The sequence below is a fragment of the Musca autumnalis genome, unplaced genomic scaffold, assembly GCF_047663935.1.
Source record: "Musca autumnalis isolate F117 unplaced genomic scaffold, ASM4766393v1 scaffold_1, whole genome shotgun sequence".
Classification (NCBI taxonomy): domain Eukaryota; kingdom Metazoa; phylum Arthropoda; class Insecta; order Diptera; family Muscidae; genus Musca; species Musca autumnalis.
In genome coordinates this window covers 103437607-103450434 of record NW_027411644.1, presented here as the reverse complement: position 1 = coordinate 103450434, position 12828 = coordinate 103437607, and the positions used below count along the sequence as shown (strand labels likewise).

The 12828-nt window shown below is 36.0% G+C and overlaps 1 protein-coding gene across 1 annotated transcript; it reads left to right on the top strand.

The window, feature by feature from the left end:
- Positions 1-10249: 10249 nt before the first annotated feature.
- Grip75 (gamma-tubulin complex component 4) lies at positions 10250-12519 on the top strand. Its single transcript, XM_073963649.1, has one exon. It carries the CDS (start codon positions 10431-10433, stop codon positions 12435-12437), a length of 2007 nt encoding a protein of 668 aa, XP_073819750.1. The 5' UTR covers positions 10250-10430; the 3' UTR covers positions 12438-12519.
- Positions 12520-12828: the final 309 nt, after the last annotated feature.

Sequence of the window (12828 nt, the reverse complement as noted above, 5' to 3'; positions counted from 1 at the left end):
AATGGACATGAAGTTACTATTCGAAAAATTGGAAGCTATAGGTGAGAAATTTTCCGAGCGCTGGTTGGTGGCCATGCTTCTTAGCAGTCTTCCGTCGTCATTTGACACGCTTGTCACAGCCTTGGAAGTTCGAAAAGTTGACGAGCTGACTATTAAAATCGTGGAAACGTGCTTAATTGAAGAATGCCAACGCATGAAAGGTAACGTACCATCAAATTCAATTCTCAAGACATCTGAACGCTCTGAAGAACGCCACGTAAAGCGATGTCATTTTTGTAAAGCAAAAGGTCATCTGAAAAAGGATTGCTGGAAATTCAAGAAAGCCAAGAACAATAATGTCAACAAAGCGAACGAGGCAAAAGACGAGAAAGCTGTTGAAGGTAACTATTGCTTTTCAGCAAATTGTGACGCAACATCATGGGTTCTTGATTCCGGCGCAACATGCCATATCAGTTCAAATCGTGCTCATTTTGCAACATTGGATACGACCGTACATGAGTTAGTTACCGTTGCAAATGGAGAATCGGTTCATTCAAGTGGCAAAGGCAGTTGCAATGTCCAAACAGTGAATTCAAAAGGCGAAACATTTAATATCAAAATCAAAGATGTGCTGTATATACCATCCTTCCATGGGAATTTATTGTCGGTAAATAAGATATTAAAAAATGGATTTAAAGTTATATTCAAGGAATCGAATGCGAAAATTGTGGCTGCAGATGGAAAAGAGGTAGGCCATGCCGAGATGTCTGCTGGTTTATTCCAACTTCGTCAAAGTCAACATGCATTGTCTGCAACATGTAACTCGACCAACTGTCAGCACTATTGGCACAAAATATTCGGTCATAGAGACGTTGAAGCTCTTCGTGAAATGGAGAAAAGAGATTTGGTAAAGGGATTAAAGATACGTGATTGCGGTATAAGAAAGGTATGTGACATATGTATTCAATGTAAAATGACGAAGAAGCCTTTCAATAAAACCTCTGAGGGAAAATCAGTCAAGGTTTTAGATATTATCCACACTGATGTATGTGGACCCATGCAGACTGTGACGCCAGGAGGAAAGCGTTATATCCTTACATTTATTGATGACTTTAGTAGATATACACACGTCTACCTAATCAAAACCAAAGATGAAGTCTTCGATAAAATTAAATGTTTTTTAGAATTGATGAAGAATAAATTTTCAAGATACCCATCCGTTATACGATCCGACAATGGTGGTGAATATACCGGTAAGAAGGTGCGGAACTATTTGGAGGAGAGAGGAATAGAATGTCAATATACTGTGCCCTACTGTCCGCAACAAAATGGTATTGCTGAGCGGAAAAATAGATCCCTTGTCGAAATGGCAAGATGTCTACTGGCAGAAGCCAAACTTCCAAATGTGTTCTGGGGAGAAGCAATAATGACAGCAAACTATTTACAAAATCGCACTTTCTCCAAAACGATCGGCATTACACCGTACCAAGTATGGGAAAAGAAAGTACCCAATATTAACCATTTGCATGTTTTTGGATCGAAAGCTCATGTCCTCATACCAAAAGAAAAACGCCGAAAGTTAGATGAGAAAACTGAAATTTTAACTTTCATGGGTTATGACCAGAACACAAAATGATACAGATTTGTTAATCCAATTACCAAGAAGGTAACTATTAGCAGAGACGCAAAATTTACAACGACTAATATATATAACGAGAGCAGTGAAAATTCAAACCACAACAACTCGGAAGTACAACTCGATGTTTTTACAAGAGAAGCAAATTCCAATAATACTCGTGATGAGGGTCATGTACAGAATTTAGCCGATGATATTCAGTCCGAAGAAGATGTATTTTTTGAAAGCATGGAAGATCAAATTGAAATCTCTTCAGATGATACAAATGAACCACTACAATTGCGCAGATCAACTCGTGAAACAAAAGGAAAACCTGCTAAAAAGTACGGGTATAGTGCTCAAAATAATGAAGAATTTCAGGAACCAAAAACTTTTAACGACGCTTTACAATCAGAACAGCGTACAGAGTGGATAAAAGCAATGAAAGAAGAAATAACATGTCTAAAGAAACTGAATACGTGGGAGCTCGTGGTACCTCCGCAGAATGCAAATATCGTTAGCTCAAAGTGGACATTCAAAATAAAACGGAATGCTGAAGGAACAGTTCAAAGGTATAAAGCTCGACTGGTAGCTCGTGGATACTCTCAAAAATATGGTCAGGATTACGATGAAGTTTTTGCTCCGGTAGTGAGACAAACGACTTTACGGACCTTGTTGTCCGTAGCAGGAGCAAAGAAAATGTCAGTTGTTCACTTCGATGTAAAATCAGCGTTTTTGAATGGTGAATTGCAAGAAACCATATATATGAAACAGCCTCCAGGATTTGAAGAGAGCGGAAAGAAACTGGTATGTAAACTGAATAAAAGCATATATGGACTCAAACAAGCTGTTCATGTATGGAACAATACGCTCCATAACGTTTTGAGTAATGGAGGTTTCGAACAGTCAACAGCAGACCCATGTCTCTACACAAAATGCACCAACGAGGAAGGGATAACGTATGTGTTAATTTACGTTGATGACATATTGGTTGCTAGCGAAGAGAAGTCAAACGTCGACGAAGTAGAAACATTACTCAGAGGTAACTTTGATATAAGTAACCTTGGAATGGCGAACCACTATTTGGGTTTGGAAATTTTTCAAGACAAATTGTCGAACTTTTGTATTCGTCAGAGAAAGTACATTAAGGACTTGGTCAAAGAATTTGGAATGGAGAATTCGAAAGATTCAAAGTACCCTATAGATCCAGGATATGGAAAGTCTGAATCAGAGCAACTGCTTGATAACACAAAATATCAAAAATTAATTGGATCACTACTATACATAAGTGTCAACTCTAGGCCTGATATAGCCGCTAGTATTTCAATTTTGGCTCAAAAAGTGAGTGCACCAACTCAAGAAGATTGGACGGAATTGAAACGGGTCCTCAAGTACCTAAAGGGAACCAGTGAGTATTTCTTGCGACTAAACTGTGTTAATGCCGAGCAATATATATTAAAAGGCTACGCCGACGCAAATTGGGCCGAAGACAGGGTTGAAAGGAAATCAAACTCTGGTTACATATTTCAAATTAACGGCGAAGCTGAATTTGTTGCCCTTTCCGAAGCATGCAAAGAAGCCATATGGATTAGACGATTATTAAGCGATATGCGAATCAGTCAAGAATTACCAACAACAATATTTGAAGACAACCAAAGTTGCTTACGGCTCATTAAGGAAGAAAAACTTAGCAATAGGACAAAACACATTGACACCAAAGTTCATTTTGTGAAGGATCACATTGAAAAACAAAATATAATATGCAAGTATTGCCCTAGTGAGTTAATGGTAGCAGACATGCTAACGAAACCGCTCCCTGTATCAACATTTGTAAAATTCAGAAAATCTGTTGGTGTGGAAATCGATTGAGGAAGGGTGTTAGAGATTCAATCGACTTAGTTTGTAATTTTCATTATAATATTATGTTATATTAATCAAGTATGCTTTGACTTTTGAATTTTGTTGTATTGTCAATGTGAAAATATTTTTTTTTTCATTCCCAAATAAAATTTCGTGTGTTCAAATCGTTTGTTCTCGAAAGGAATATTTTTCCACATATTGCGCCGCTAACAAATTTTACCCTGATCAAGAATATATATACTTTATAGGGTCGCAAATGAGTATTTCAATGCGTTACAAACGGAAAAACAAACTTAATATACCCTCCATACTATGGTGGAGGGCATGGTAGAACAAATACAAGGTAAAGTTAATACTACAACAAATACAACTCGAACAACAACCACAAAGGAATTTGTTTTTTGTTTGTAAACCTTAGTGTCAACGTAAATGTAAACAAAACAAGGAAATGTCTATAAATTATTGGAATTTAAAAAACAAATAATTTTTCACATTTGATTGAATATTTTGGAAAACATGAATGAAAACTCGTTAGATTTTCAATTTGAATGTTTCCATATCATTCCACTAAATGCATAATTTCTCGCAGAAAGTAGAATACTTGCAAAAATGTTTCGGGTCGCTGGTAATTCATTGAAAAAAGAGAAGATGTTTCAATAATTTGTTTTTGAAAACAAAAAAGCACATGTTTATTAGGGCTTTATTCTTTTCAAGTTTAACAAAATACCACACATATTAACAAATATTGTACCGCCTCTATAAGCGGTGTTTTAGTGTGCGGCATGTCGTTCGGACCTGGAGGAGGTTACATGTCAATGATATGAAGCCGTCTTTATGGGAAATAGTTTTTTTTTTCAGATGAATAAATTTGTTCTTCAAAAATATATATCCCTAATATACATCGAACATAGAAATAAATACATAAAATGTCGAATGAAATTTGACACTTACCCCCAGTTTTTGTAACTCATTTTTGTTCGTTCGTCTATATTCGTAATAATTTAGGCATTCATAGCTCAGCCCCCAGATGACATACACATCTATTTTTTCGTATTCCCGTTCCATATATCATTAAGGATTCCTCATTTAAAAATCAGCGCTCTACATTTGCGCTAAAGCGAGTAAATCGAACTACAAAATTTGACAATTCGTGTGAGAAAAATAAAAATTTTTACAAAAACTGGGGGTAACACTACAACCCAGTTCAGTCAGCTGGGTATTGCTGCTACCTTTTCTTGTTCTACCATGGGTGGAGGGTATAAAAAAGCGTTAAGTTCGGCCGGCCGAACTTTTCATACCCTCCACCATAAAATATTCTGAACTAAAATGGAATAATTAGTTTTCATTCCTGTCCCCAACTTTAAGTGGGTACGATAAAATGTCAGATAATGTACATACATAAAATGTTTCATTGGGTAGGCCCTTTTTATGGTGCCTATATCTAACTATGTATGTTGACAATTTTTGGTGGGCTAGAAATTGGGAGGTACCGTTATATAGGGGTTATAATAAAACATGGACCTATGTTGATAGTTTTTGATGGAAGCCTTTTATGTTAAATAACTCCTAATTCGGTTAAAAATTGTAGCTAGAATCCTCAAAATACCGAAAATCGGTACATAACGTGGGAACTTCAAATGTCATTAACAGCTAGTTCGAAGGTATGTGGGCTATACGAAAATATGAACTTAAATTAACAATTTTTGATGGCTGTTAAATTTCGAATTACAGAAAGTTCTTCAAAATAATAAAGCTAAGGTACGGAAAATCGGGAGGTTTGTTTTGGGGCTATACCAAAACATGGACCTACGTTCGGTTAAACATTTTAAGTAAAATCCTCAAAGTACCGAAAATCGGGAAGTATCGTTATATCAAAAGTCAAATTACAGTTAGTTCGGTTAAAAATTTTAGCTAAAATTGCCAATTACTGAAAATTGGCAGGTACCGTTATATGGGAGCTATATTGAACCACTAAGAACTTCAAATGTCAAATTACTGCTAGTTCGGTTAATATTGTAGTTAAGATCATCAAATTACTGAAAATCGGGAGGTACCGTCATATGGAAGCTTTATCAATACATCGACCTTTCTTGAAAATTTTTGGTGGAGAGGTGTGGTGACCACTAAGAATTTCAAATGTCAAATTACAGATAATTCGGTTAAAACTTGTAGGTAAAATTCTCAAAATACCGAAAATCCGTTATATGGGAATACCGAAATCCGTTATACCGAGGTACCGTAATATAGGGCTATACCAAAACATGTACCTATGTTCATAATTTTTTCGAATATAAGTTTCTTGGTCACTAAGAACCATAAATATCAAATTATAGCTAATTCGGTCTAGAAATGCGACTTAAATCATCAAAATACCTGAAATCGGGCGGTAACGTTATATGGGGGATATTCCAAAACATTGATCTATGTCCACTAGTTTTGTTATATAAGTTTATTGACACTTAAGAATCCTAAATGTCAATTTATAGCTAAATCGGTCTGAAAATGTAGCTAAAACGTCAAAATACCGTAAATCGGGGGTACCGTTATATGGGGCTATACCAAAACGTGGACCTATGTCCACAACTTTTGTTATATAAGTTTATTGACACCTAATAACCCTAAATGTCACATTATAGATAAATCGGTCTGAAAATGTAGCTAAAACGTCAAAATAACGTAAATCGGGGGGTGGGGGGGGGGGTACCGTTATATGGGGGCTATACCAAAACGTGGACCTATGTCCACAAGTGTTGTTATATAAGTTTATTGACACTTAAGAACCCTAAATGTCAAATTATAGCTAAATCGGTCTGAAAATGTAGCTAAAAACGTCAAAATACCGTAAATCGGGGGGTACCGTTATATGGGGCTATACCAAAACGTGGACCGATATAGCCCATCATCGAACTTGATCTGCCTGCATACAAAAGACGCATTTTCCCAAAATTTCAGCGTCCTAGCTCCATTTTTGTGGATGGGTATAAAAACAAATTCTGGTCGAATGCTGGTAAATAAATCAGAAGTTCATACGATAGTTCATCTGACTTCGGACCAAATTCAGTCCGAAAGTCGGCAAACACTTTCGAATTTCATAAGATTTTACTTCCGAATTCGTACCGATATCTGTCCGAAAGTCGGTAAATAAATCAGAAATTTATACAATAGTTCATCAGAGTTCGGAACGAATTCGGTCCGAAAGTCGGCTAAAACATCCGATTTTCATCCGAATTTCGGTCAGAGAACACGTCAACCACGACATATGACTTTCGGTCAGAGTTCGGACCGAATTCGGACGTTTCATCCGACTTTCGGACCGAATTCGGTCCGAACTCTGATGTTTCTTCCGATTTTGGTTTGCTGGGAAGTTGAGATTCCTCATACCACCTGCGGTACCAGAAAGGAACCGCTGGTTGGATCTCGTAACCGAGTTATTGCAGTTTTAATCCCATGCGATCGGGGAACTGGTATCCTCCGCGGGGTTGTTGAGCCCGTTATTCTCTTTTGTAGTACCCCAAGGAGGGCTGATATCTCCGGAACTGTTATTTATTATTTTCAATTAAACAAATATGTCCTACAACAACAGGAGTTTGGTATTAATTCGAACGAATTTAAATTCGAATCGTCTTAGAGAAACAAACCATAAATCTGCGACAAGCTGAAATATAGAAACAAGGTCTGAAGTCCCTAGGCGGCTGTACAAGAGGTGCAGATAAAGAAACCTTGTTGACCACATATAGCTCGCAAATATTTTCCGCGAATATAAGTGCAACGTGATGGAAAAGTATTCAAACCTGCCAGAATGGCGGCCTGAGGACTTCAATATTGTGCCTGCTTCCTCATGACACCAGTGGACTATCTTCGTGAGGAGACGAAGATTTTACCAGTACAGCAACACAATGGTTTGCTTTCGTTGCAGTATTTGCTAGAGTGTTACCGTGAGAACCATCCTAATCACCATATGGTGGATAGGACCCCCCACCCGGACATGTCCGGAGTAATCTTCATGATCTAGAAAGAGAGATCCAACCTTACAAGGGAGAACTTTTACAGCATATCAAGCAGCTTTGTATAGCATTCATACGGATGCAGTCGCAGATCCCATAAATAACTATCGTGTGAATGCGGTCCTCGGAGAACATCCTCCATCTATCGCAGCTGTAGAGTTTTAGCTATCACGACAAACCAGAGTAATTTTGTCTCAACTACCCTCGTAGTGGTGCAGCCGTCTGAATTGTTATAGGACAAGGATCGATGACACTGTGCAAGACATCTTTGTAATATACCCAGCGCACAAAAATCTAATTTATTATCAGAAACCAGAAACCTTAAAATTTACCCGCGAACAGATCTCGACCTGTATCTAAGCCAAAACGTTTGAAATTTTGTGGGGGTGGTACCGGGAGGATAGGCCAATATAATCCATGTTCGAAATTAGACGTTTACACCAGACAATTTGTCTTCAAATACAACTCTGATTTACTAACACATACACATGATCCAAATAGAAGGTCATCCAATAAGACAAGCTGATACCTCCATTTCCTGTCAAAATATATTGTCGTAGCTTGAAATTGAACAAAAAAACATAGTTACCCATAGCAAAACAAATTTTGGTTATTTCAACCAAATGTTTAAATTCTTTTGAAATATCGCGAATAAAACATTTGTCTACAATTATCTTTGTGTTTGTGGCGTTTATTGTTGTGTGATATAAAAGTAACCAAAAATAAATAAACATTTTTAATAATAACAAAATCAAAACGAAATAATTTTTATTCGCAGCAACAACAACTTTTGACAACAAATGAAGGTGCAGAGTTGTATTTTTTGGTGAATTTGCCGATTGGATGACCTTCATTATTTGGCCATGCACATACATACATTTGTCGGCTGTCTCCCAGCTGTCCATCATTTTTTCACAGACAGACGGGTTAACAAATTTTTGACATTCTTGTAAAAATAAGTGAGATAATAGTTGTGTCTTTTTACTTTTTCAGTAATAATTATTCAGTAACTTCCTTTTAGAGAGTTACCCTCAGTTTTTGTAAAAATTGTTATTCTTCTCACACGAATTGTCAAATTTTGTAGATCGATTTACTCGCTTTAGCGCAAATGTAGAGCGCTAATTTTTAAATGAGGAATTCTTAACGATATATGGAACGGGTATACGAAAAATTAGGTATGCATGTCCTCTGGGTGCTGAGCTATGGATGCCCAAATTATTACGAATATAGACGAACGAACAAAAATTAGTTACAAAAACAGGGGGTAAGAGAGATTTTACTCTTTGATACGAAAATAGAGAAAAAAGTAAAAAGACAGCATTTAGTAAACTTTAGCAAGATAACAATTGATAACCAAAACAAAAACATTGGCGCCAATGCATGAAAGAAAAACTAACTCCAAAGCAATGAAAAAGTTCTTCAATTTTAAGCAAAATAAATAGAAAATAATTAATATATTAATAAAATAATCAATAAATAAACCTGAGTCGTAATATTTATAGTATTTTTCCACAAAAAATAAGATAAACATTGAGCAGCTGACCATTTGCAGATGATTAAAAAACAGCTGATCGAACTTGCTAAAGGTTGCTGGGAAAAATTCTTTCAGCAACTTTTAGCAATTTCTCAGCAAACAACTGTCAAACTTGTTCTCTCACTTCGCTCTCTTTTACTGAACTTTTGTGTAAAAAGACAGCATTTACAGCGTGTTTTTGTAAAAACTTTTTGCCCATTCGTTCGTCGATTTCATGAACGAAGACACAATTTGGGTTTCATAGCGGTTGACGTTTGTATTCGTGTGACAAACAAATGAAAGCTTTTTATTTTCGTAATTTTTTTGGTTTTCGTAACAAAATCAGACGAACGAATACGTCAAAAATAAACGAATGGAAAAGACCCATCGTTTTGTATGAAAATTAAATAATTTGAGTAATAAATGGCACAAAACACACGAAAACTGGAGGGGAATGCACTTTTATTTATTTTCATAGAAGCACGCGCGTATATGTACATCCGTTTCTTCATATTATCACAATTATTTTTGGACAAATTTGATTACATTTTTTTCTTATTTTTTGTTTGTCATCTGTTTATCGGGGTTACCATCAAGTAACACATTTTACGTGCAGATGTCTATGCAAAATTCACAAAATAAGTATCATGGAAACCCTGAAATATAAAAGCTTTTATGAAATAGACGAAAGCTTTTAGATAAAAACGAATGGTTCGTAAAATTTTACAAAAACCAAATTTTGAACGTATACGTTTTAGTACGAACGGTTCGTGTGACAGGAAAGCATTTTTACAAAAACACGCTGTTAGTAACATTTCGTAAAAATTATTACAAATTATCACGTAAAAAGACACACCTAATAATTGATATGTGTTGAAAACAAAAGAACATGAACAAAAACAAAATATGTGAACGCAACACAAAAAGAAACCGATGATTTCCATTCACAATTTTACAACTGTTTTTGCAGTTGTCGGGACGCCTACGTCACACAGGCAAGTTTTGGGTTTTTACAATCAATACATGAACTCAACTGTCCTATCATGTGTAAATGCAGGGTTGTGGTAATTATTTCAGGAAGTATGGACTTGCTCATGAAAGAATTACCTGTTGTAATTTTTAACGATCCGAAATATTTTTTATACTGCACTTTTTCCAAAAAAATAAATGTAGTGGTGAAAAGGTTTGTATCTTTACTATTGTCTCCTCAAAATTGTCCTTTGTAAACACATGGTAAAGTCTGAGGGTATAAGTAGAATGTATGCAGTTCACATTGCTCATTTTACAGAATTCTTGTATTGAACCATTTCTTCCCACAAATTCACAACATAACATTTCTTCAAATTTGTTTACACCTTAAATTGTTATTGTTTTTAAAACCGCCCAACAATTAAAAGTATTAAAAATAAAACAATAGTAAATAAACAATTAATAATAAAAAGTTAATAAATTCGCAACAATGATACATGACATTCTCTTGTCATGCCTCAATTTACACAGCGACCAGTTGCCGATTGCAGAGTTTTTGGCGTCGGAAGCAGTGCATAAATATTTCCATCCTTGCGAGAGGAATATCCTGGAGGATATAATACGCATAATCAACTTGTTACGTGATATTTCGAGATTTTCACATATCTACAGTACCAGTCGCACTGTTTCTCTAAACACCTGTGTTTTTGATACAGATGAACCACTGCAGAATGGTCTGTATTTAAAAGCATTTGCAAATGGCATCGCTGAAGTGTTGGATGAATATTTGGAGGAAGTTTCAGAGCTGGAACGCAGATATCTCATGCATCCAAATCAGTCGTTAATGTTTATCTACCACAAACTACAAGAATATGAACCGCTTGCTCTGTATCTGACCAATTTGATACGTGGTATTTGTGTGCAAAGGCTTCATGGCTGTGCCATTATTCAATATTTGCAACAAAATACCCTGCACGGAGATGCACGGGCCATTAGAGCAGTCAAACTGCTTCAGAAAAAAGTCAATGTAATATTTTTGAAGCAATTGACTCATTGGATTTTGTATGCCAAATTACAGGATACCTATGGTGAATTTTTCATACAATGTGCGGAAGGTGATGGCAATAGTACGTTGGGTAGTGATAAGGGTACCACAACAGGTAGCGGTCGTTATGCTGCCACTTACAATTCTGAGATGGCCAGTAATTATGCAGATATATGGCGATATGAGGTGCGCTATGAGCTTCTGCCCTCATATCTTTCATACCTCTGGGCTGAGAAGGTCCTTTTCATTGGCCAAACAGTGTTAATTTTTAAAGTCGACACAGATAAATTAAATAAGAAATGCCATATTTGGAATAAAACTGAAAATAACTATCTCGATCACAGGCAATCGTTTTGGAACGACAAGGAGCACATCTACTTTGCCAAGATACAGGCACTACTGCATGATGATGATTTGATTGTTTCGCACTATGAAAGTGTTATTGATGAGCTGAAAACGTATGTGACCACCAGATTATCAGAGATTGCCGTTAATCAAGCCGATTTAGTTAAGCAACTGAAATTACTCAAAGATTTCTTTTTGTTGGGACGTGGTGAGCTGTTCTTGGAATATATACGTCAAATTTACATTATCAACAAGGAAACGGAAAACACCAACAAATTGAGAGATTTCGTCAAAGCTTTTGAATCTGCAGCCCATAGTATTGGGGTTTCTGAAGAGTTGGAACAGTTTTCTGTTAGTATGCCCAAGGCCCATCCAGAATCTGATGAATCCCTGGAGTTTGGTTATCTACAACTAATTCAATTACAATACAAAATAAATTGGCCTCTGCATCTGCTATTCTCTCCCAAAGTTTTGGAACGATACAATGTCCTATTCCGTTTTCTTATACTCATCAAAAAAATGCAATATGACTTGCATATGATCTGGTGTAAATCATCGAGAAAGTTCAAACTAAAATCAGCCGATCATAAGGTAAAGGTGATGCTTTTGCGTAACGAACTCATGTTCTTTGTTGATAATCTTCAGTATTACATACAAGTCGATGTTCTCGACAGCCAGTTCAGTATTCTCTTGAATACGGTATTAAATGAAGCTGACTTTGAACAAATCCAAAGAGCACACAGTGTCTTTCAAGCCAATATTTTGTCCTTGTGTTTTTTGCAAACCGATGATGACGCCAGTCGCACAAATGTCTTGCAGACGTCACTATTGAATTGCAACAATCCGGTGTATTTGATCATCAACGAAGTCTTTCATATTTGTAATGACTTTTGCACCTTAATCGATAATGAAAAGTCGGAAGAAAATGTCGACGAAAATACCGATAAATTAGGTGAACGTTTTGCTACTTTAGTACAACAGCTTATAAATTTGTTGGTCGGCTTAAAGTCGGCAACAAGTACTGCACCTTTGTCGCAACTTTTATTACGTTTGGATTATAATCACTGGTTCAGTAGCAGAAAAATTGATAATGCTGGAATCTCATAAGTGTTGAATTATTAAAAGTATTTAGTTGGTATATGATTTTGATTTGTATGAATTTTGTTAAAAATAAAAGTTTATGAATTTATTTGTTTTATTTGTTATTATAGTACGTTTATATATAACCGGATTTACCAAACCCACTGGGTTTCAAATGTCAATTCCTTTGCTTATACGTCAAAGAAACCCGCATTAAGAAGGTTAACCCTGCAAAAGGCTATAATATAAACATGGCCTTAGTGCTTATAACATTAAATTATCTTTCCAACAGTAATCACTCGCGGAAAAAATTTCGAAAGGTAGTGTTTATTTACCCCCAGTTTTTGTAAAAATTTGTATTCTTCTCACACGAAATGTCAAATTTTGTAGATCGATTTACTGGCTTTAACGCAAATAT

What these genes read in the sequence shown, in the direction of transcription:
- Grip75 (XM_073963649.1), top strand. Translation starts at nt 10,431, where the DNA reads ATGATACATGACATTCTCTTGTCATGCCTCAATTTACACAGCGACCAG.